Consider the following 26264-nt stretch of genomic DNA (forward strand, 5'->3'; position numbering starts at 1 on the left):
TGTCTACCCATCCTTTAAATTACTCCAGGTGTGATGCTTCCATCACTTCCCTGGGCAGCCTGTTCAAATGCTGGATAACCATTTGGGCAAAGAAATTTTTCCTAATATCCCATCTAAACCTCCCCTGGAGCAACTTGAGGCCATTTCCTCTTGGCCTGTCACTTGTTACTTGGGAGAAGAGATTGACCCCTACCTAGCTACAACCTCCTTTCAGGCAATTGTAGAGAGCCATAAGGTCTCCCCTCAGGCTAAACAACCCCAGTTCCCTCAGCAGCTCTAGAGACTTGTTCTCTAGACCCCCTCACTGCCATTGGAGACTGTGCAGCAAACGTTGTAAATTCTTTCTTGTCTGAGATGAGTTGGTTGCAGACTTTTTTCCTCTCAAAGGCTTTGTAGATTCAAGAACATCACTAGCAAAATCCCAGAATTACTGACAATAGTTTAGGTCCCTATTTGGCTTTTTTCTCAAAAAGATATAGCAGCATCACCATTTTTGGACTACACATCTCAATGAGCTGCAAAACTTTCAAAAAGGCCTTTTCCTACGACTGAAACTTTCCATGTTTGCTCTGAAGCTAAAACTGTATGTGCCTGTGTGAATGTCTAAGTCTGTTTTGAGGGTATGTAAAACTCACAGGCATCATTCTTATGACAATTTTTGTAAGCTGGCCCAAGCTACAAAGAAAAATACCCTTTCACTAAGATACCAAGATTTTTTCCCTTTGAATGTATTCATTTCAGTAGAATAAAAACCCTACCAAAGTAAATTTTCACATGCAAATTAACCTTATTTAGGATAAATGTATTTTGAAAGGGCTGCATCGGAGGTTGGAAAGGGGAGCTTGCAATCATGTGGGACAATGAGAAAAAAGCCCTAAGAGACTGAAATACCACCTCGTGCGTGAATACTACTTCTTGGTTGGTATCTAGTAAAGTGGTGGTGAAGCTGCAGGGTATTTCACACAACAGTGCTGGATCCTTTTCACAAATAGGCTGGGCAAGAACAGGCTCCAGGAAAAATGTGCCCCAGTGCAATCACAAAAGACTTGGGTCCTTAGAAGGAATCCATGGAGACAACACTAGGTTGAGGATTAGGAGTGAGGGTTGTATCTGCACCGCCAAAGCAACGTTGTATCTCTGTGTCTGTGACTGGTATTAGATAAAGAAGGTTTTGGCAGCCTGAGGTTGTTAATTTAACATTTGTATAGCCAAGAGTGGGGAAAGAAACATATTGCACAGTGCCAGTTATTATTAAAAAACACAGTGATATATATGAGTTTTGAGGAGTTGCCATTTATCTTCCTGTCACTTGTTCCTTACCCTTGTTGGTTCCTCTTTCCACAGTCATGTGTTCCCCTCTAGCTCAAGGACATGATTTTCAGGACAAGTTACAGCTATGCTGCTGATTTGGCATTCATTAGACCATGCTCTGTTTGTGGTGTTATTCTGCCTCTCTCCATCGCTACACAGAGCTCCCTGCCACACAGAGAAACTGTTGTTTGCAGTAATGACCTGGCCTTGCAGGACATGGCAGTTGATTTTCATAGGATCATAGAGTTGGAAGGGACCTTAAAGATCACCTAGTTCCAACCCCCCTGCCATGGGCAGGGACACCTCCCACTAGACCAGGTTGCTCAAAGCCCCATCCAGCCTGACCTTGAACACTTCCACGGATGGGGCATCCACAGCCTCCCTGGGCAACCTGTTCCAGTGCCTCACCACCCTCACAGTAAAGAATTTCTTCCTAGTATCTACTCTAAATCTCCCCTCTTTTGGTTTAAAACTGTTACCCCTCATCCTATCGTTCCACTCCCTGATAAAGAGTCCCTCCCTATCTTTCCTGTAGGCCCACTTTAAGTACTGAAAGACTCCTTCTGGGAGGAACAGGATTTGAGGCAGAAATGCCAGCACTTGGGCACTTGGGAACATACCCCAGATCACGGTGTTTTGGGCAACAGTGTCCATTGTGGCAATACATTTGTGTCTCTCTTTTTCCTTCCAAAAGTTTTTTCACACCAATCATTCCTACCAGTCTTAAATGTCTCCTCTAAGAAGAGGCTGGCAATTATTCTTAAAAACAGAAACTAAGCAATCTTTTCTCTCTTTCTTTTCCTTTTAAAAAGATCATGGAAGAAAGACACCGTCTTTGTCTTCCTTCTGTTGTAGCAGAGGGATTTTTCACCCAGGGAATAGAATAACTGTGGTCATTTACTTCTTCAGCCCCAGGGGAGGTTCAAATGCAGGTCACCCAGAGGCCAGGACAGCCCCAGTGACAAGGTGGCAAAGCACTACTTTCAGTGTACTAAATATAAAGGCCCTGCAACTGCTCTTCAAGAGCAACACGTGGCTTGTCAGCACATTGCCCAGACAGGGTGCTCTCAGGACACTTTGGTGTTGCTTCACTTCATGGATCTCGGAGAGGCGGAGCAAGAAGTCAGCTGCTCAAACCACAGCAGGGCTGAAGGTGTTTTAAAAAATTCCAGTTCAGGCAACAACACAGGCAAACAGTCTTAAGGTCGAACACGGTATGTCACTGTGTCCTCAGGGCTAGTTTGCTGCTGGGCACGTGCTTTCTGCATTGCCCTTTTGGAACCTCAGCCTCTGAAACAAGAGTTGGGTCAGCTTTGGAGTGGAAGTCCAATTTTTGGCTGTGTGTCTGTGCCTGGATTACTTTAATCATCAATACTGTTTGAATGAGAGTCCTCTATTGACTATTTATAGTTCTAAACAAGGAAAACAAATACTGTCTCTTCAGATGAGCTGCCAATGTCTCTGTAATTCCCGCAGTTGTAGTGCTATGATTGGAATTTGGTGCCAGATGCATGGATCCCTCAGACAAACAGCTTTCTGGCAGGGGAGAGGCAGATCTGGGTCCAGCAAGCCTGTTTGTGTAAAAAGTTGCCATGTTACTGTCTATCATTACCTGCGCTGATTTGCTTTGAAGAAGGAGAGAAGCTAGACACCAACTACTGGATAAAAAGCAGAGATGGGAAACATCTTCACACATATGCACACCTAGTTAATCCCATCATAACCACTAAGTGACCCTGAAAGGGTAGCTATAGACAAACATTTTTGGTTACGCACCCCAGTGGTAAGAGGAAAGATTAATTTATACTGATTTTTTTCTTGCTGCCGCAGATGGAGATGGTGCCCTTTGCCTCCTGACAAGGCATAGAAAGAGGGGATGTGTGGAGGGGTTTGCGTGTGATGGTGTTGGCCAAAGAAAGTCAGATTCTTTCCCAGAGCAGAGTTTATGTGGACAGATGGTAGAAGAAGAAAGGTTGGCTTCAGAGCCTGGATCCCAAAAATCACTGGTGAGAGAACAGAATAGTCTTCAGGAATAAGGAAAGGTCAGCAAATAGTGGACAGACTAAATCAGGTCACTCAGGAGAGAGTCAAAGTGAAGGCAGAGAAAGCCAGCAGCTTTTGGGGACAGCCTGATTCTCCTCTCGTTTGTGTCTCGCCCTCCCCCAGCCATCAAGCAACTGAAAAAGATTCTACATTTTAGTTGGCAAGAAATCAGCAAGTGACCTGGTGCTAAGCACTGGGAAAGCTGGTGTGGTTTGTTTGCTTGACCTTTTTCTTTAAGGAACTTGGTGTACACGTGAGTGCTGTGAAAGTTAGCCGCTGGCTGGCCCCCATAAATCCCCCATCCCGGCAGGGACAGGAGGTCATGCTGAACCCTACCTCTGAGCACAGGGGAGCACCAGCCCCACTTGCTCTTCTGGATCCCTCACATCCCACTCACATGGAGAGGAATTGCAATTCCCACTGAGTTTTCAGAGTTGTCACAGTTTGTGTTTTCCCACTGCTGCACCAACCAGTGATTCCTTTAGCTGGGGCTCCGAGAGCCCTTCCTCAGTGTTATTCCTGGCACCTCTTCCTAGATCACACCACCCTTGGCAGGAAACTAGAAGACCCAGAAACCGTGATAGCCTTTACCACCCAGGTAGTGTTGAACCAAGGGGCTCCAGCTGGCAGCTGGAGCGTGACGTTACAAGCTCCTTGCAGACCAGGTTTGGCTGTGGCCTGCCAGGAGTGTGCTTTGGTGGGAGATTCCCCAGGGAGTTACTGGCCCGGCAGCAGCTCGCCTGCCCTGGCATGCCTCGTCTCCTGCCCGGCCCTGTCCTGCCTCTCCCGGGCCACTTTCCACCCAGCCCTTCTCACCGAGGGCTAGCAGTGCTCCCTGCCAGGCAACCTGACCCCAGGGCAACCACAGCCCCAAACTCTGCACCCCGCACCAGAAGCCCCCCGGAAACTTTCTCTGTCCACCCCGCTTCTGGCATTCTGCCCTGGTTTTGGGTTTTTTTTTTTCCCCTCCACAACCTTACTGTGATTTCTTACTTTTAAACCTGTTTGTCAGTTGCTGTGTTCTGTTTTAACAGGCTCCTGCTGGCTGAATCCAGGGGCACAAAGGCAACAGAAGAACTTACCTGGCACCACAGCATGCTCTCAGTGCAAATGGGGCGGGAATTTAAGGATATTTGACCAGGCATTACTGAAGCTGAGATTTGTCAATATGGAATTTTAACACTTCACGGGAAGTTTGTTGTTTAAAGCCATATACGGGAAACCTGAGCTGTAATTTCACCTCGTCTTTGATCAACGTGCCAGTCTGCTGCTGTGAAGCAAAATAGTGTAGGCTGGCGGAGGAGAATTTTCCCCCAAGGGCATTCCATTAGGAACGCAACAGTGCTGATTTAGCAAGGAAATAAATCCTGAAATACATGAACGCTGCTGTGTACATGCTTTTATGGCACTTGGGGAAGAAATCAAAATTTAAAAATACAGAAGCCTTCATTCTACAGTTCTTTAGTGTCTTAACATTCGTATGTACCTTGAACTGAGCGACTACGTGCTGGAGGAGAGACCTGTTACAGTTGTGCCACATCCCAACATCCTGCCTTCGTAGTCCCTGGCAGGCTGAGCTCTCCATAACAAGAGATCTTGATGCGGGGAAGGAAGGATGAAAGCCAGGCAGATACCAGTGGAGGGCTGGGAGTTCCCAGCGCGGGTGTAGTTATTGCTAAATCCCTGTCTTGTTTATTAATAACATTTAAGTGTAACAGTGTTTTAGTAAGAATCTCTCTCCTACAGTTCTCCTACTCACAACCCTCTCTCCACACAGCTGCTTTTGGATGCTGTTCTACCATCAGGAGGTCCAAGGAACTAACTGGGCTCCAGCTCTTGAATTTACCCAGCAAGTCATGCTGTTTCTGAAAGCAAGGTTTTCCCATTTAGGTTCTTATAGCAGAAACTTGAGACTATTGCCTTTTAAAAAGATATTGCACACCCCCACTGGTATTACAGTAGCTGCATTGCAACCTTGAAGAACTGAATTTTCTGGGAGTTTTCTCGCTAAGTTGTACGAGCTTTGGGCAGCAGATATCAGTAGGAGTGGGCTTCATTCAGAGCACCCGGTACACACAGATCACTAACAGAAGGTGTGAGAGGCACCAAATGAAGCTTTGTGATCAATCCTCCTGCTCCTGAGGAAGAAGCATAAAGGACACAAACGCCAGTTGTTCCCACAAACTATTCCATTGTTTTTTGGTTGGTTTTTTTTTTTTGTTCTGAGGTTTTGGGTTTTCCCCACTGCCATCCATTACAACATTCAGACGAAGAGTCTCAGGAGAAAGAACAGAACTTTGGCAAACAAGACCCTACTCTCTGCAGTGGGGCCTTGGGGCATGTGGAATTCAAGCTTTCCCATTGTTTCTTTTACACTCCTCGCAGCTCTTGGCAGCTCACGTGGACTGGACACAGTACTTCTGCTACGAAACAGTGCACTGGAACCACAAACATTGAGCAACGCATACCACAGCGGTTTTGGGTGGTTAAGCCAAACTTCTCTAGCATAGCATGATCAACTCCATTTCAAACAGAAAGCTGTCTGTGTACAAGTCAAAGCTATTCCTATATTGTTTTGCATCCCATTAGATCCTATAAACTGAGTGAGGCATTCAGTGATTTGCAACATTCAGAAGATGCCCAGTGCTTCATTCTCAGAACGGGTAACAGCATTCCATTAAACCCACAGTGGTTGTGGAGCATACTGACACGCTGATCTCACCCTTTCCAACTGGAAAAAGCTGTTAGCCTCTGCCGGCGTTCCGGGCTCTCCTTTGCCAACACAGAACTAGACTCCCAACAGCCCCAGATACAGCCAGTACTTGCCAGACTCTTGTCTGAACCCGTACCTCGGCGCTTCTGCCCCAACCCCTGCAGAGCTTTTCAAGACTAGGCAGAAGGTGTTTACAGAAGTCACAGGCTTTGCCCGAATTCCATCTATGCCATATAACCTGTCAAACCCCACCTTGATTAGAGTTGTAACTACTGGAATTATTTTTATTAGGGATGTCTAATTACACAACCAATTTAATTACAAGGACCTGGAGTTAATGCTTGCCTACTTCAACGGCTTGATCTTGTTGAATGTTTTAAATCAGATGCCTGTGTTAACATCTATTTATGTTAATTTACAACCCATTTCAGCCAGCTGCCATAGGATGATGGATTAGATGTTAGCAATGTAATTCTGTTAGCACAGAACAAGGGAATCTCGGGAGTGAGGAGGGTTTGCTTTCGCTCCATTGTATTGTGCGCTGGAACACTTGTGTACCTGTTCCTTCCTGGAAAGGGCAGACAGGGACAACACAACTTCCCTTCAGAACTTTTCTCTTTGAAAGTGAATTCAGCAGCACCCGTTTGCTGAGAGATTAATTTTTTCACCTTTAAAAGGGTCAGTTATCTTGTGCCTAATGCACTTGACATGGAGATAAACTGCTCTTATACTCAGAATTCGTTGCCTAATTGCCAGCCACCTTCCCCCTTCCCTGATGAGCAGTGTTTCAGAGTAGCCTCAAACAATTTTAGGTCCAGGGCCTCGAGCTTCCATCCCTGATGAACTGCCTTGAAAACAGGACATGCTACTCTGCAATAATCTGTTTTAAATGGCAATAAATTAATTTTAAAAGGTCATAGTTAAGTGACTTCAGTTCACACTCACCAGAATAGAGCTCCACAGATTCCAGAGAGCTTTGATCTGATCCCAGCACTGTCTTACAACCTTCTGGCTTACTGTTGAGGGTAAGCCCCACTGGTGGTGGGAAGACCATGCTGGAAATGCTCAAGCATCATCTCTTCAAGAATGTGAAAGCAGAGTCAAAAATTAGTAAATACGTATAGCTTCAGTCAAAAAGAGACACCAACATACCTGTAATTCAGGTGTTTCCTAGACAGGACTGCCAAAACTCCAGCTCTCTACTCCTAAGGTGTATTTTTTCATTCTTTCATCTCACTGGAATATACCCCATAGAATCACAGAATCTTCATGGTTGGAAGGGACCTTTGAGATCATTGAGTCCAACCATACACACACACACAAAAAAAACCCAACCCCAAAACCAACAATAAACACCAAAAAAACCACAAAACACCCAACCCAACAATCTCGGGCACTAGAGCATGCCCTGAAGTGCCATGTCTACACGTTTCTTAAATACCTCCAGGGATAGCGACTCCACCACCTCCCTGGGCAGGCTGTTCCAGTGCCTGACCACTCTCTCAGTAAAGTAATTCTTCCTAATATCTAATCTAAACCTTCCCGGCCGCAACTTCAGACCATTTCCTCTGGTCCTGTCGTTACTCACTTGGGAGAAGAGGCCAACACCCACCTCTCTACAACCTCCTTTCAGGTAGTTGTAGAGGGCAATGAGCTCTCCCCTCAGCCTCCTCTTCTCCAAACTAAACATGCCCAGTTCCCTCAGCCTCTCCTCATATGACTTGTTCTCTAGACCCCTCACCAGCTTGGTGGCTCTCCTCTGGACATGCTCCAGCACTTCAATGTCCTTCCTGTAGTGAGGGGCCTAGAACTGAACACAGTACTCGAGGTGAGGCCTCACCAGTGCCGAGTACAGAGGCATAATCACTTCCCTACTCCTGCTGGCTACGCTATTCCTGATACAGGACAGGATTCTGTTGGCCTTCTTGGCCACCTGGGCACACTGCTGGCTCCTATTAAGCCAGCTGTCCACCAAAACCCCCAGGTCCTTTTCTGCCAGGCAGGTCTCCAGTCACTCTTCCCCAAGCCTGTAGCGTTGCCCGGGGTTGCTGTGACCGAAATGCAGGACCCGGCACTTGGCCTTATTAAACCTCATCCCATTGGCCTTGGCCCATTGATCCAACCTGTCCAGGTCCCTCTGTAGAGCTTTCCTACCCTCAAGCAGATCAACACTACCACCTAGCTTGGTGTCATCTGCAAACTTACTGAGGGTGCACTCAATCCTCTTATCCAGATCATCAATGAAGATATTGAACAAGACTGGCCCCAAAACTGAGCCCTGAGGGACACCACTGGTGACCAGCCACCAATTGGATTTAACCCCATTAATCACAACTCTCTGGGCACAGCCATCCAGCCAGTTTTTTACCCAGTGAAGAGTACACTTGTCTATGCCATGATTCGCCAGCTTCTCCAGGAGAATGCTGTGGGGGACGGTGTCAAAGGCCTTACCAAAGTCCAGGCAGACAACATCCACAGCCTTCCCTGCACCGAGAAGGCGGGTCACATGGTCATAGAAAGAGATCAAGTTGGTTATGCAGGACCTCCCTTTCATAAACCCATGCTGGCTGGCCCTGATCCCTTGGCTGCCCCGCACTTGCCGTGAGAGCTCACTCAAGATGATCCTCTCCATGATCTTTCCCAGTACTGAGGTCATGCTGACAGGCCTGTAGTTCCCCAGATCCTCCTTCCGGCCCTTCTTGTAGATAGATGTCACATTGGCCACCCTCCAGTTATCGTGATTTGGGGTAATTTACTGTAGGAAAGTTCTTCACAAAGTTAATTCTGAAGGCTGTTTTACAGTTGGAATTCATCAGCTGTTTTTAAGTACACTGTCTGAAAAAGGTGGTTTTTGAAACCATGTCAATTTTGTCCCCTCCCTTGACTTTTCCACATACCTGAAGAAACTTCATTCCCTCTTAAAACATGACACAACATTCAAGACTGTAAACATGAAGATACTTCATACTATATTTTCAGTCCTGCAATGCCTCAGGCTAATTTCAGAACAAAATTAAAGTCTTATCAATAACACAAAGTAGATTTTTGAAGTCCTTTATTAATCTGAATATAAAAAGACAGAAGTTGCCTACGATATAGGACAAAGCTCTTGCCTTCATGAGGAAACAAAATTTTCTTTACAAAGTGAAAAAATAAATACCCTCTTAGAATAAGGTTTATATGCTAATGTGTCATAAAAAAGTAGAGTTTTAATATTTTGACAAAATGTCTGTGCAAAGAAACAGATGCATAAACACACATTACTGCTACATTAAGGCAATATGAAAAGTATAGTCAGAAAATTTCAGTAAAGTGACAGTGTACTTTTCTAGCTTTGATTAAGCCAGTATTGCACCCAAACATGGTCTCTAGTTCCCTCTCTGTACCCTGGAGAATACACTAGGAAACCAGAGCCCAAAATGCCCAAGTAGGGGGGTGGAGATTAAAAACATTTTAGCAGGAAATGACCTACCCAATAAAGATGTTAACCAAAGAAAGCATTTAAAATTATACACAACCCTTATTTTAGAAATTAATGGTACATGTTTAGTAGTTTAAAATCAGTCTCCAAAAATAAAGCCAACTTAAGGGGCAGATGACTGCAGCTCCCAAGCTCACCAGCCAAACTGGATATGGGAAACCTGGGAGTACCTTGCCCATTGAGAGCTGTGAATGAAGTCCCATAACAGTGCTTCCACAGGGTATCACCAACCAGAAGACTTTCCTGTCTCACCCTCAAGACTTCAAGATTAACAAACTTGTCCTACCCTTCCTAAGCTATTCTCTCAGAATTGTTTTCTATTTAACAGACTTCTGAATTAAACACAGCTGCTGGACGAAGCCTTGTAACTTTAGTTTAAGGACCAATTTTTTATTTTTTTTTTAAAAAGTCCCTCCCCTTTAATGTAGTTTACTAAAAGCAGAAACTATGAGCCATACTAAACTGATATTTGTAAAAGTTAGTCTTACTATTAAAATAAATGGAGTGACTGTACTAAAAAGGATTTAGAGTGTAAAACAAGAGGCTGCAATGCTCTTGCTGTGTCTATCAGTATGTGTACGCCACATTTCTCCAGGGCTACTTAGCTCTTTTTGGCAACACCACCATGCTACAAACTTATGCATCATTCTCCTTTGAAGTAACATGAATTGATTACGCTTCTCTCAAAAGATGTCCCAAACCATTTTGGACATGCTGAATGAAGAATATGTTCCAAAATGCAGTATTTTTGCTTTTGATCATGGATAGGTGCCAGAATGATTGCCTTCTTCACAATCAATGGTTGCATCTCATTTTAGTGCAGTTTTAAAAGTACATGATGGGCTTAAAGTGTATACATAGATCATATCACAGTCAGATTGAGAAGACTGGTGTGGGTTGGCAAGTACACATGCTGGACATGCTCTACACGAGATCTGCAAACAGGACATGACTGGAAAGAAAAAAAAAACATGAGGAAATTAGTTTACTTCATATTTTGAGAGTCTCTACAATTACTGCAGACTTTCCTCCATGTACACCGTAACAGAGCACTTTTCCTTAATCTCCATGTTGAACAGGGTATCACAAGAAACATGCAGCTAATTCTTACCCTCACCACAAGTTAGCACAGCTAAAACTTACCTATCAAACACATAATTAATTGCAAAGAACATTTTGTTTAAGTTTACCACAAGCAAAATTTTAAAACTAAGTTTTACTAGAATGTCAACATAAACATATTAATCCCTGACTATTAAGTATACAGAAAGCCAAAACTTCCACATATTTGGTACCTCACATCTTAATCTCATTGGTCTTACCTGTAATTGGGCAGCACAGGTCTTGCAGCATACTGTGTGGCCACAGGGACAAAAGGTCGAATTGATTTCTTCCTCACAACACACCATACAAAGCATGGATTCCTTTAGCTTCCGCAGCTTCTCTTGCAGAGCTTTTGTTTGCTGGCAGCTAAGACCCTCACAATTGTCACAATTCATGCTACTTTCCGAAGACTTAAGGGGGGAACTTGGTGGGGTTTGGTCACTTCTTGAAACAAGATCCACAATGCCAGCATTATAAAGAGCTCGCCTTGCGTGATCATAAACTTCTTTTGATGTTCTTTTGATGTCAAAGACGTATTTTTTACCAAGATTAATGTTTTCATTCAGGAATAGAGATGCTAGATGGCCCTTTAAGTCTCGACTATATTGCATCATGACAGCACTGGTGACAGTGTCACACCTATAAAACAATAGGAAAAATGCAAATTTGGTTAGTTAATACCAATAAACCTATCCCTATAATAATTTGTTCCCAAAGCTGAAGTAACAGCACTGACATTAAAGCAAAAAGAGCAGTCTGAGATAATATTTAAGCACTCTAATGTTGTCTGCACAACAACACTACTTGAGAAGCACAAAAAGGAAAAGTAAGAGTTATTTTACATCTCCAAAAATGTGAAGAGTCTGGTAAAATGGAGTCAGCCTATCGAAGGGACTTAAGGCATAACACTTCTTCCTTTCAACAGGCTCGCAAAAATTTTAACACAGAGTCAATCTTACATCTTTAACCAAATTTCCACTCAGTACTTTATATACTAGTATTATATCATCTGATAGAAACCCGTGAGTGCAGCATAGAGAATTAAGTCAGTTGTATTTGCCACTGAGTATTTCAGCTACCCTAATGTCCTGGTTTGAGGTATTGCTTGTCATCAGCCACACTGGGCCTAAGGTTCCAGATCAGAGCTTACAGCCAAATGCTATTGCCAACTAAAACTCTGCTTAAATTAAAATCAGAAACCTGCAAAGGACAGCAGAAGTTACAAGCAGAGACAAAGATCAAAAAGTTAAGACTGCCTAAGAGGGTATATAAAGCTTTAATTGCCTGGAAAAAAGTATGAAGAGTGCAAGAACAGCAGTGCAAGGGCATATAATGATAGAACAGAACAAGACATGCTTAACATCAGGCTCACAAAATAAGCAGTAGTTAGCTGCTGATTAGCTGCAGCGGTTACAAAGGCAACTAGTTGATGTTAATTGCCTGTAACTGTATTAAGATGATCTAATCTGAGAAGCTGGACAAGTCTTTGCCTAGCGTATGTACTTGCCTCTGCTTTAAGTCCAATTCTTCTCTTAGAAAGTAATTGAAACTGATACATGGTAGGTAATTTAGAGAAATCACCGCTGTCTCTGACAGTTCTACTGATCAGTGTAAATGAGTATAAGACCTCACAGTAAGAATAAAAGTGAATTAAAAAAAAATCAGCCATCAACAAGTGAGTATAAGCACCCTTACCTCAAAGAATAAAATGATAAAGGCAATGGATAGCTCCTGGCATGAAACAGAATCCTGGGCACATGAGCAAGGACAGAGGAATTGTAAGAAGATTTAAATACACGGAATGGGAAGGTGGCATACAGATAACTTTGGCAACTGGAGGAGCCAAATAAAGGAGGAACAAGGAGTACACGCGCATATGAGCTATACCTACAGATTCTGAAAGAGGATCTTGCTTATCCTTTCCTCTTTCATCCTTCTTACATCAGGACAAAAATGTATGTATTGTTTATGAAGTATCAAAGAACACAGTACATTTATATTCTGAAGTGCTGTTCATAGCAGTAGACTGAGAAATTCTGCTTACTTGTCTCGTACTCCCACCCCACAAAATGGAAAGCAGCAAAAACCTGTTCTTCTGGACTTAAGAGGAAAGTAGAGGCTGCAAAGTCAATTTTGCAGAGAACTTCTGAAGTGCAGGCAGACTGCTGGTTGCTTAAGCAATTAATTCAAATACTGTGGAGAGGAGCAGCAGTGGTTGACTCCAGTGGCAATACTGACCTGTAAAATGCATGTGTCTCTGTAATTGCTCTGTAGAGTCCACTTGCTGCCCTTGTACTGATCATCTTAAACAAGAGAACTACACTATTACCAGACTCCTTGGTAACAGTCAGATACACATTCTTCCCAGACTGAGTTGCCATTTGAACAACAGGATAAGCAATCCTATAAATGAATATAAGAAAAGAAAGGTTATTTAGCTTTTAAGGGTAAGGGCATTTTCCACAAACTACTATAGTGCACTATTATCAGATGTTACAATGATATTCAACTGTTGTCTATACTGCTGGATTGAAGATGCCACCTCAAAAATACATATAAAAATCAAGAGTATTAAGGCCAGTTGTTGTCTTGATTATAAGCAGGTAGTGCCCTCAAGACCATACATTCCAATAGCTCCTTCCAGTAATTCATAAAGGAGTTTTGTATATTTATGTAAAAACTAGAGGCATTCTCAGTACTTCTGAAAAATGAAAGATGAAAATGGTTCCACAAAACACATACCTGTTGATAGGACTGAGGTCATCTTTACAGATGGATATGCCTTCAGGTCCAACACCAATAAGGAGTTTTTGCCCTTCACTATCTCTCACTGAGTGCCACTCTACCCCGTAGTTCTCCAGTGTCGTAACAATCTGTAGAACCTGGTATTCAGCAGAAGCTTGACTTAGACCTTCTAGCTCCTTGTGCTTTGCAATAATGCTGTTGATAAAAAGATTAAGAATAGGTGAAATAACTCAAGTATGTGCTGTTACTGTCAGGATCTTGTTTTAACATGGGTTTTTAGATGACCTAGTTAAAAAGATTAATAAATGCTCCTGACCTGCTTTATCTGGCTAAAGATTTCCAGTAATCACAAACTGGAAAGAACTGAGAATTACTGAAACATCCTGAGAATGTTCAGGAGACAATTCTGTACATTTAATCATGGCTTTCCAACTAATGCCTCCCTGCAACATATTTACCTGAAAAACCACTAAGTTCATAACTTAAAAATCTACAGAAAAGCATGACATACTGAAATTCTCTTAATATTCAGGCATTGAGCTATGAAGGTGTTTCTGGAATCCTGCTTACTTCTCAGTGTAAGGGTACTAAGCCAGATAAATTATTACTTTTTTTCCAGAAGTGTAGATCTAAGACATACTTGCAATTTGATTATCCTGCTTCAAGTACTTAGATACCTATATTCCCCCAAGTACTAGAGTTCAACAGCTTTTGCTTTCCACAAAAAAATACTCATAATTGAGCTTAAAAAAGAACGAAAATCAGAACACTGGTTAACATTCAGGTTGTATTTTGATCTCCAAAACTATCTGAATTATTATTTTGTTAACGATACAAAATACACTATAGCATCAGCAATTAAGGGCATTGAAAAATCTTATGCTTTAGGTCTCCAAAAAGGAGGTTATATATCATTGTGCTCTTTTTACCTCTCCAAAATGGTAGTGGTGAGCTCTTTTGCACACAACTCTTCATAATTGTATTTGGCAGTGTTCTGGTTATAATCTCCAAACTTCATCTGTGCCAACAATGCACTAAGTTCAATTGCATGCTCTGAAGAACACTGAAGATTACCAGCAAGAAGATCTTCTTTTATATGCAAGAAAAACATATGCCTGTAACAGAATCAGAAATGTTTGCTTACACAAGATGTTTGCAATCAAGATATGTATCAAATAACATCTCAGATATGTTTGGTAACCATTAGTTTGGTAATCAAGAATTTGCAATGAATGTACCAAGTAGAGAAAGTCTGGCACAAGGGAAAGAAAAGAGCCCCCCCCTCTTATTATTTGCTCATACCTAAAGATGAGGCTACAGCTGAAGACAGTATCTAAAAGCACTATTAAAAGAAACAAGCACTTTAATATCATGTTCTTAAGAATAAGAACTGCTTTAACTCCTGAGGCCACTTAGGAATTTCAATTTAGCAAGTAAAATATCAAATACATTTGGACTAGTTTCCTATGTTTAAATTTCTTTGGTTGCCATTTACAAATTATTCTGCATTTCAGAAAATCAAATTTGGGAACTGCAGCCCCAAACAGCATATACACATCTATTATGCAACAGGAGAAGACACTTTCTCTACAGCTGAAATGCCTCTGCAACCACAGTCAAAGGGAAGACGGTGCTTTTACCAGTGACATGATTAGTAGAATAACTTGAAACATCTGTAAAGGTGTTGTGGAATAAAATACAAAAACATCTACTGCATAAGCATATTTGTCAGACCAACCTTTACACATGGGATCAAGGCAGGTTTGACACCTAGCTGGAAAATTCACAAAGCTGCTCTTATCTGTAAGTTGGACAAATCAAAATTTCCATCAACAGCAGCCTACTATTTTCCCCTATAGTCTACCTTAACTTCTATAAATTAATCTTTATCTCCCCTCAGGGAAGACAATATAAATTTCTTACCATTTATTCTTAAGACCCAACATATTTATGGAAACTAGATGCAGAGGTACGATGTACCACTGAAAAAATCTTTCAATAAATGAAGCCTAGCACCCACAGGGATGTGTCTTAGTTTCCACAGTAATGGGACAGTTACATTTTACTTCTTTAAAATTAAGTGTAATCTACTTTTCTTAAAAAGCTATATTGAATCACTCATCACTTGAAGTTGAAGATGCTAGTGAGTGATTAGCTTTCCTTCCAACAGGAATTTTGGGCAATATCTTGTATATATTCTGTTGTAGCGCTCCACAGTTCCATCTACAACAGGGCAAATAGGGCTCCTTTTTCAGCACTATGAGAAAACTATGAAAAAACTTGCAAAATTTGTGCTCATTCTTAGCTCCATGGTAAAGGCTGCAGCTAAGAAAATACTGGCCCAAAAGATGCCCCACATCCAGAACTTTCGCAATCAAGAAAAAATAGTATTAAATTACCCCATAAACTACCCCTACAATCCATTTCCTGCAGCAAGTCACAGCTCCAACACCTCCCTTTGCAAGCAGTTTGACACATACTAGAGCTTTACTGCAGTTGTGACACAAGTGCTTAATTGCATCATTCTGATGTCTAGACACCAATCTACACTTCAGCAGTTCTAGTAGGGGGTCTGGTGGAAGCTAAAATCCTCGCTCTGTGCAGGACACAAGTTTAGGTGGCAAGAGGACCCAAAATTCGGACAGTACAGTTGTCTCCACTGTTAGCAGGTTGTTCCTTGTTTAGGAATAGGCTTTAGGCTTTTTTTTTTTTTGGAGCAAGTCCCAAAACTCTGCTCCAATCCCCTTCTCTTACCTTGCTAATTCATAACTCTTTCGGGTTAGACCACAGAAAGGTGTATCTGTGGTTTTTAAAATGCATTGGTTGTACACACTCCTTTTGGGGCTCAGTCTATAAATCCAGGCAAAGTATTTGATGAATTACTAAAACATTATGGCCAAAAAATTCAAATAGCAGGCATTTCCCTAATTCCAATCAACATTTAATAAAACAAAAGTTTTTTCCGTGCACTTTTGATCCTCTGTTAATACCCGAATAGGTTTTCCAGTCATTAGAACTATGTACAGTTACAAATAGAGTATTTCAACGAAATATCTGACAATTTTATCCTCATTAGCTAACACGTTTACAACTACCACACCTAAATGCTTGTATCTTTGTTTTATTTTATGCATACAACAGCATTGCCCATGCAAGAAAAAGACAGTCTTCTCCCCTTGTTGGGGAGACCTTATTGACATTAAGAGGGGAGCTGAAAAACAAAAGACCACTCCTGCAGATACAGATGCATTACAGAAACAACTACAACTGAGGCATGGCTTGTCACATTCCACTACTGAAAAAATAGTAATGGCATAGGTAGAGAAATGAGTTTAAGGTACAATGTGAAATAGCATCATATCAGTTAATGTGTAGGAACTTCCCATAACTGGCTTATATCACATAAGTGAAAATATCTCAGAGACTCAGCTACTTTGCATTTTTCTGATAAAGGGGACAAAGGTATGGCATGTATAAGGGACAGTTATTGCAAAGTAACTAAAGCTATGCAAGTTCACATCCTGGCTTACACTATGATAAGCTATTTTGTTGAGTCAGAAAAAACAAGCACTCATATTTGTATTTAACAGGACATCTCACAGTCATTGGTCTGCACCTAATAAACCCATTACTGGCCCAAGCCCATTGCCTAAACTGCACCAATAATAGGTCAGAAAGTAGTTAATATAGGGTCTGCCAATGAAATTAGTTTCTGAATGACTTCATACTGGTTCACTACAGCAACTGCCCTGAACCAAAGTTCAAGTAGCAAATTCACTGGTTTTGTGTTCAGGCTTTTTTGTTTTTTGAGTCCTTAAGTGTGTTTGAGGAAGGAAAAGTATGTAGAAATTGAAAGCCAGTGAGAGCTGCAAACATTTCTGCATCTGAAAAAGCAATTCTGGTTAGTGCAGATTCACATTAGACCATCCAGCCTAAGATTGTACTTCTCCAAAGTTATATTAGTATCTACTGCAAAATCATCCCCCGTCAAGGTTCAAAACATGACACCAGCCAGAATCCAATTATAAAAGCAGGTTTTTCATTTTTACACAAAAATTAAAAAGTCTTTTGGTCCTTAAACACAAAGGCAAAAGAATGTGCTTTTATTGCTGAGTACAGACAAGCAAAACTAAAGCACAGGGAGCCTTGAAGCAGTTCCTTATCTAATTCTGCTACGTCTAAAGGACTACAGATTGCCTGTAGAAAACCTGGTCACATTACAGATTCTATTAGTTACCAGAAAGTATTTATGTAAGTCTCTATAAATTAGATTGTGACCTAATCACTTAATAGTACTCAATCCACTGTCCCTTCTCTCTCTGGGAAACTCTAGATACAATCAAAAATTGTTAAAGCTTTTCCCACCTCTAAAGATACTCAGGTTGTACAGCAAAAGGGTATTTAGTTTTTCAAGGAATTATTTCAGTGCTAGTATTTTATGCTTAATGGAATTTTTACCTAGGAATTTTTAAAACATTAAGTTGTTTTAAAAATGAAAACTGAACTGTTTATAACTGCAATCCTCTAAAGGTTACATTTCCAGCATTGCTGGTAGAATGTCTTAGTATCATTCACCACTTCAGTTACACATTATTAGTATTATCTGCTATAAATTTGACAAGCAACTCAAGTCAGACAAAAGGTATGTTTCCTACGCCCCGCTCAATATTCTCTTAGCACATTCTGCAGGTTTTCACTACTCTTGCCAAAGTTTTATTTCATTTTTAAATCTTCATAGAAAACAAGTCTTCACAACTCTGAACTTTACCAAGCAATTATTGTGGTTTGTAGTCATCTTAACACCTGCCAGACATGTTGGGACATTGAACAACTAGTGACAGCTTTAAGAACAAACAGATCTTTCCATTGCACTTGTAGCCCGAGTTGTACACATGACAGCATTAGTACAAAAGACAACCTATATAACCTAAACCAGCATTAGTTCTCCTCCCTCCAGTCTCATGCTAGCTAGATATTCCTGTATATTCAATTACAGAACATTCCTTCAAGTTTGGTAGCTCAAAACAGTACATAGCAATACTTACTAGAGGACAAAGTGCCATGTTTGCCAAAGCTATACTTCACTAGTCATTGCCCAGGCACAATTTCTTCCTTGCCAAAGGAAGAAAAAAGAGCTTTAGAATTAGAACAGGATCACAAGACAATTATGTGCATTTGGAATCAAAGTTCTGCACTGAAAACTTTGTTTCTACTACTTGTTTAACAAAGGAAAGGAAAACAGGGCAAATCGAAATCTAAAGACTGTATTAAAGTTTCAAGCTCTAAACTTAGCTGTCAGTGGAAGAAGTGACAAACCCCAATCCTTTACCAATAGAAGTACCTGTATGTGACTAATGATTCCTAAACTAGAAATGTAGCCAAAAAAACCCATTCTCTTGCCAAACTACTGGCAAGAATCTTAGCATCCATCTCAAGGAACTGTCTGTTCCCTTTGGGGTATGACACTCCTTACCACAGAGTAAGGCTCTTTCCTACCATGAATTAAATTTACAACTTTATGTAGTCTAAAGGAATTAAAATTAAGAGGTATAATTTTCCCCTACAAATATATTGATAAAGATCTATAGAATGTAATTCTGTTTTTAAAAGCAGATATAAGGCCAGTCCATATGAAAAGCAATACCATGCAGAGTTACAGTTCTGTTCCTCGGTATCTTTGTTCTTATTTGCTCTCAGCAGAGTGAGTGAAAGGTTACCAACTGCAATTTCAACTCTGATTTAGACAAACAGATCCATTAAACTCACCCTGGTGTTTAGTAGAGCAGAGCGTTTTATTGCATTCTAGCAAATACCATTAATTACACAGCTGCACTGGCTAGGCAATGCTGTAGGATAATAGAATGTTTTTATGATTTTCTACCTACTACATATATCTAACAGCTCAAAAATATTTTACAAGCCTGTTCTTAATTTTTACTAGTTCATCAATACAACTGGGTAACACTGCAAAACCAATGCTGGCAAATGTCACACACAACTTTCAACAGCCTCCAAAACATTAATTACCTATCTCAAAGCTGGCACAATACACCTCTTTTGAATGCTTCATGAGATTGCGTGGCTTGTTAGAATCTGACATGTTACTTTAAATTGTCATGGCTTACATACAAATATTTGATTCTCAGTCACATTACAGAAGATAAATAACTTTGCCCACTTTGAAGTACATCTGGGTAAATCTTAACATTGCTCAAAAAATGATTCACTTTAAAGTTATTTCTACTTTTGAGCGATCACCGCAATGTTGACTTTATCCTGCCAGACTTAAAACCATTGTTCTCCTGGACGACCGTTTGGCAGAGTTTGCCTCTTGTGCGGCTCGGCAAACACTCTCATTGTTAAGGTGGATACAAGTTTCAGGACTTCTCTGCTCCACGTTTCACAAAGAAAGCTTTTTTAGCCGGAGCAGAAGAACTTTCCGCCCCGAGACAGAGGCTCAGGCCAATCGGGAGTTGCGCTCCCCGGGCTGCTGGGCCGTGTCCCAGCGCCGCAGCCGCCGATTCGCTGTCAGTCGAGGTTACTCCCAGTCAATGACCTGGAGTTACTCGGCGGTGCTTCCCCAGCCCCAGCGCCAGGGCCAGCGCCGGCCGGGAGGGGACGGGGAAAATCACTGCCCGCCCCTCGGCTCCCCCGAGCCAAAAAGTACTCTGGAAATAGTGAAGTACAATCAAAGTCCCCAGCTCCTCGCTGGAATTCAATGCGTCATAAAACCCGATACAAAAAACACCCATAAATCCTTCTGACCAAACCCCTACTTTTTTCTGCTTACTGTTGCATTACCCATCAAAAACACAGGAAACACTGAAAACGCACATGACATAAGCCAGAGCTTTCGATCTAGACCTTGGACCATCAGATGTATCTTTAAGAAAAAAAGACAGCAGTCCTTTTCAAGCCAATGTGATTTTCCATTTTAAAAAAAATTTGTATTTATCCAAAACTCTAAACAAGCACTCTGTTCACATTTCAGACTTGTTTGTAAGACTAGTTGACAGCAGCAGATTAAATTTGAACAGCATTCCTGCAACGAGGCACCTCCATTCCACTGAAAACAACTCTAAACTACAAAATCCTGTGATGAAGTTCAGTACTAGGCAGTCATTTAAAAGAAAAATAAAAATTGAGATCCAAAGAACAATAGAAATGAACACTTTTAACCCTGTAAAAGGAAAGAAAGTGTAGTAGGAAGGGTTTGTTTTTTTTTTCCCATGCAATTCTCCCATTCACAAAGCACTTGGTAAAGGCGGTTTCTTGCCACAGTCGTCAAAGGTACAATTACAGCCTGCTCTGCCTTTGCACTGAGTAGCAGAAGGCTCCCTTGTATAAGATTAAAATGCATGAGGTTGCGATCTTCCACTGGATTGTATGCTGATTCAAGGTAACAGAAGCAGAGGTTGATGTTCAGTTGCCAGATCAGCTTTTCACACAGCATGTAGAAACCTGAACATTAAATTGCTACAAACAAGCATACACCTGAGCTTTTAATTTAAGTGCAAGACAAGGAGATCTAATGAAGCAGTACACTTGGGGTTGACAAAGATTCCAAAGTACGTAGAAAAAAAACCTGGTAACAACTCATTCACAACATTCACTATTATCATCATGATGAAGCATATCAACAAAATTTATAATTACTTGCAGCTTCCCAGATTTCAAAAGCAGTCTCAACATGCATCTAATTTTTATGTAAAAACAGCATCAGAGGCAGCAAGTAAAAGACTGGGAGACTTCTTCCACATTCTTTGCACGAGGGACCAGAAAGCAGCAGCTCTGCCAGAAACACCTTATACAGCAGTTGTGGACATAACTGCTACAGGAAACAACGGATACCCGTCACTATTTCTTTGTCAACCAGCACGCTGACTTTTCAAGTAAAGGTAAGGAAAAAAAGATGTCAGCTGTAACTGTACAGCTAATCCTTGCAATTCTTTCCTATGATATACCTATTGATTTAAAGTTAGGTGACAGGTTTAACAAGTTTGTCTTCTCCTTGACACCACATGTGCTTACATCCAAACTAAATATGAATGCACAGTTGGTACATATGTAAATCCTCAAGCAGACCCGAGTAGGAAAAAAAAGCAGAGTACTGAAACTCAGCGTCACCACTACAGAAATATACATTACCACAGGCACTATGGAATTCTAGGTCTGCTACACATAGACTTCTGAGCATACACAACTAAAAGGCAGCTATTGCAAACTATTTTGCAACTTGTATTTGTTTTTAGCAAGAACACTGAAAATACTCAGGATGTAGACTGAACAGCTTAGCTGAAGCCTCAGGACCCTTCATGTTTGCAAGACTAAGTGACATTAAATATTAGTTCCAATGCCTGTTGCTCTCCAAAATTGTAAGTTATTATTTCCAGAGCAGAATTTTAATAGAGCTCTTCTGATGACTGAGCCTCAATTAATTTTACAATTGTTTTTTAAAAATATTAGTTTTAGAACAGTCTTAATTCATACATAAAGGAAAGTTTGTCCCACCTACAACCTTTTAAAGTCATCTTTATAGTGGAAAAGTACTTGCTACTTTGATGTACGTATACATGCTCTGTTACATTCTAGCTACACAACCTGTCTTTTAGACCCCTGGGGCACATTTCACCAGTTGAAGCTCTCTATTAACTTGCACAACCTGCCAAGTCTTGCATTGACAGTGTGGGAGGCAGGAACACAGGTGTCTGCAAAAACCTTGTGAAGTTGAACAAACATTCATCAAGGATAGCAGAAAAATGTCAGTCATATCAGCTTTAGGTTAAATCATATCAGCTTTGGGTTTCCTCAGATTTACGCCGAATTGGTCTGTGTGAGACACATCCAACATGCTCAGGGTAATCTCTTCTGCCTCATCAAATACAAAATTGCATTGGTCCTTTTGTTCCACATACAAATCCTTCGTTATTTGGTTTTATACATATTCTCATTGAGAATATTTCAGTAAGACAACAGGTTTCTTTAAAGAAAAAACTCCAGAAGAGCCCAAAGATATGCCATGGATAGAATTTATTTTTCCACAATAAGGTACATCAAAACTGGAATTTGGTTAGAATGTATTTGCCTAAATAAACTATGGTCTAACTCCACTGCATTCTGAACGTTTCAACAAGACTGATGAGCTGAAACTACTGCTCACCAAAAGCCTCTCCTCTGCACATTAATTAAAAGACCTCAACAATATACGCATGCTCCTAACTCAAAACCTTTTTCCTATGAAATAAACCCCAAACCATGCTGTCAGCCTCTGACCAAATTCTTTAGCCAAGTATTCTGTGCAAAACAACCATGTCATATTCGTGTTCTTAATTCTCAAAGTACCAACTTAAGGTGAGCAGTGAAAATGTGCTTTGGCATTATCATGTAGACACTTGGTTCAATTTGCCCCATTTGTGTTAACTGTACTATCTAAAACTAAGGTCAGCATTAAATATATGTACTAAGCTTTCTTTAAAGATAACTCAGTTGCAACTCCTGTGGTAATCAAACTCCAGGAGTAAAAGCAAATCTCCACTACCAATCTTAGAAGACTAATTCTTACAACTGAATAACAGTACAACAATTTAGTTAAGAGGACTGGCCACAGAAGCAGCAAAACAGCTGTTTCTTTTGTAGCCTCAAAGGGCCTGTAGCTATTTGAAAGTTACTGTAACATAATACCAGACAAAAAGGAATTCAGCAAGTTTTTTTGCGCTGTGGGAGGAATTGTTTCCTGTCTTTCTGTACCAGTGGTTTAGAATGACCTAGAGTAACATCAGTGAACAGGGGTTACTATAGGACATGCAAACACCATATAATTTGCTACTGGTAACTTAGTTTCTTCCACTTCCAGCATTAAGTTCTCATGGAATTACCTACACTCACTACTTAGCTACACAATACCTACAACACTACCAGTTTGGTTTTTTTTTTTTTTTAAAAGAACTAACATTTAAATAACACTAGGTCTTCAAAACTACACAGGAAAATCAAGCTAAGATTACCAGAAGATGGAAGAAAAAAGGTCAGTGTGTAATCACTTTTGTAAGTTACAGAAATTGAAAACAAAATAAATGAGTTCTACTTACAACCATCTTTACCTTACCTTGTCTGTTCTTGTAAGATAAGATGTGGCTCTACAAAAAACTTGACTCTTAATTTCAATCGGTAAGGGGCTAAACCATCCATCTGCTGGGAGATCCTGTTCCTCAAATTCAGCCACAGATTTTCCCCTTTGCTGCCAGTGAACTGCAGTCCAAAATAATCAACTTCTATAATTCCCAACCTTCTGCAAACCTGAAAGAAAGAGGTTCTTTATAACAAGCCTACAACATAACAAAGAAAAATATCACCTGAACCATGTACTGTTTCAGACTGCTCTCTTAAAACACACACAAAAAATCCTGCTGTAAACAACTTTATACAAAAGATTACTTAGTTACTTGGATTCTAATTTGTGTACAAAACAGCATGTAGACAAATACTAAGAATAACCTGGGAATTTCTCCCCTAATCGAAAACCACATGGACTTCCACGGTCAAATTCCTCCCCCCTCTTCCTCCCCAGGACAGGCACTTAATAGGGTCAGTGCATTTTCAAACAGGAGAGTATCTGTTATTCAACATCACAGCCAACAGCACTTTCTAGGCACAAAGGAGAAAAAAGTACAACCCACAAGTTTTATTTAGATGCCACCAACAGACTGGGCTGCTACGTCTGTCTCTCTCCAGCATCCTCACAGCAGCTGCCGCAGCCGCAACGACGCCGAGGCGGTGGCAACGGAAGGGTGAAAGCACCTGGAGGCCAGCTTCGACCAGCACGGCCCCAGCAGGCCAGCGGGATCATCTCGGCACCGCCCGGGCGGCTTGAACCCTGGCCGGCTTGGTCATAGCCCCCACCCTAGGGACGTTTGGAGCAAGCTGCAGTAGTGAGGCCGAGGCCTTCCCCAGGCTCCCCCGCCTGCCCTTCCCACACGCGCAGTAAAGGAGAAAAGGGCCGGAGAGCCCGGAGGCGGGGGACGCAGCAACCTCTGCATCCAACATGGAGGGGGGAAAAAAAAACAAACCAACCCACACAGGCCCAGAAGGAATGTGGGGAGACTGCGGCGGCGTTCTCTCCCCCCCCCCCCCTTATCCTCCCTCCCCCGCCGCGGACGCCCCCGCGCAGGGTTGCGCCGCCACCGCCGCCCTCAACAGCCAGGGCGCGCGCCGGAGGGCGCAGCCAGGCCCTGCTTCTCAGCCCCCTCCCCCGCCATTGCCCTCCCTTCCCCCCCCCCCCCTCCGGCGCGGTGGCTCGAGGAGGGGGGCGACGCGCGCCCGCCGGCTCTCTGTCAGGCACTAACGGTCTGCGCTGCCCAACGGTCACCGCTTCCCCCCCGCCCCGCGAGCTCTGGCGCCCCTGGAAGTCAGCGGGAGGTGTGTGTGCGACGGGCGCAGGGCGGCCCCTCACCTGGTTGAGGCAGTCCTCGCCGTTGGCTTTCGCCTCTACCTCCACCTCCATCACCACGGCGTCCGGCCTGGTCACATAGCACAGCATGGCTAGGGATAGCCAGCTCCGCCGCCGTCACAGACACCCGCAGCGGCTGCTGCTGCTGCTGCTGCCGCCGCCGCCGCGGAATGGCAGCTGTCGCTACAAGCTGAGGTACGCGCGTCCCCGGCCGCCCACGCCCGGACACCGGCAGCGCCCAGCCAGCGCTCCCCTAGTGCTCGCGTTCCGCCGGCTCCGCTCCCTTCTATATATAGCCTCCACGCCCCCTCCCCCGTCCGAGCGGCACCTGCGGACCAATCGCCGGGCGCCGCTCATCGCTGCGGGCCGCCGCCGCCACCAATCAGCGCCGCCGTCCCCGGCAGAGCGTTTGTTGTGGTCGCTCTTTGGCGCCCCCTTCCGGCGCGCAGGGCCGCCGGCGGGACTCCCCCCTCCTCCCCGCCCCGCCCGGCGCGGAGGGGCCCCGCCGCGGGCAATGCTCGCCAAGGCTTGGTCGCCCGAAGGGGAGCACTCCCTCTTCAGCACCCACCGTCTCCTTCATCCGCCGCCGTCAGCAACAGCCCAGATCTTCTTACCCGGGAATTATGTCCCATTAAATCGCTGCAAAGTAAGTGGAAGAGTATACTATGGTGAAGACCGAAGAGTATACTATGGTGAGAGACCCTTGGCAGGGACTCTCTACAAAATTAATTTGAGAGCGAGTGGCCACGACCAAATATTTTCATGGCTCATCTTTAGGCTTCGCAAACACTCCTTTCTTCGTTGAGGGGAAAATAACATGCGGATTAATGCTCTCTCTCCCATATTCCGTCTGTCCAACTTCGTGTTACGCAGCGTGCAAAGCACTGAAAATGTGGAAATGTTGAGGACCAGTCGAGTGACATTGCAGCCGCCATGCACTGTCGTGCTAAGGGATGACAGAGCTTTCGCGCTCGTTGAACTCTGTGGATGAGAAGCTTGTAGGTTATTCCTGGCCAGGGGAGGAACACCTGCACCAGGCAAGCCCTTAGAAGTATTTGTTTGACAAACATACACAAGATACATAGAGTAAAGTAGTTTATGGTTGCTTTAACAATGTAAATTGAAACGACAGAGAGGACTAAGTACAGCATGCATGCTGTGTAGGTTCCCCAGAAGAAACGCAGATCAAAGAAGTACTGAGCAGTGCAGTGGTGAGGAACAAGTAGGCTGTCAGGGGAAGAACTAAGGGAGGAAATGGGGATCTGAAAATGCAGTGAAGGGTATTGGGAAGAAGAACGAGCCACAGCACTAATGCAAGGTCACCACAGGGCTGAGTATTAGCTTGTTCCCATGTGTATGGGTGACTTGCTTCCGTCTGGGTATTTCTGCTGTGCTTGCCAATTTGTATTAAAGAAACTCTC

The 26264-nt window shown here is 42.6% G+C and overlaps 1 protein-coding gene across 2 annotated transcripts; it reads right to left on the reverse strand.

The window, feature by feature from the left end:
• Positions 1-9106: 9106 nt before the first annotated feature.
• Positions 9107-25109, reverse strand: MYLIP (myosin regulatory light chain interacting protein). Of its 2 annotated transcripts, XM_074146647.1 has the most exons (7): positions 24847-25109; positions 23503-23693; positions 14327-14512; positions 13395-13592; positions 12891-13055; positions 10871-11291; positions 9107-10500 (listed from the first exon to the last, which is right to left on the reverse strand). In XM_074146647.1, exons 1-7 carry the CDS (start codon positions 24931-24933, stop codon positions 10411-10413), a joined length of 1338 nt encoding a protein of 445 aa, XP_074002748.1. In that variant the 5' UTR covers positions 24934-25109; the 3' UTR covers positions 9107-10410. The 2 variants fall into 2 exon arrangements, with proteins under 2 accessions (XP_074002748.1, XP_074002749.1); XM_074146648.1 differs by lacking the exon at positions 12891-13055 and having other exon boundaries at positions 24847-25105.
• Positions 25110-26264: the final 1155 nt, after the last annotated feature.

This window comes from Numenius arquata, chromosome 4 (assembly GCF_964106895.1).
Source record: "Numenius arquata chromosome 4, bNumArq3.hap1.1, whole genome shotgun sequence".
NCBI lineage: Eukaryota > Metazoa > Chordata > Aves > Charadriiformes > Scolopacidae > Numenius > Numenius arquata.

Bases quoted from the DNA above. Each gene is read 5' to 3' on its own strand.
- MYLIP (XM_074146647.1), bottom strand. From the start codon at position 24,933: ATGCTGTGCTATGTGACCAGGCCGGACGCCGTGGTGATGGAGGTGGAG. The intron at 13,056-13,394 runs GTATGTGTTTTG...ATTCATTTATAG, and splicing joins GACCTCAGTCCTATCAACAG to GATTGCTTATCCTGTTGTTC. The intron at 10,501-10,870 runs GTAAGACCAATG...TTTTCTTTCCAG, and splicing joins CCTGTGCTGCCCAATTACAG to TCATGTCCTGTTTGCAGATC.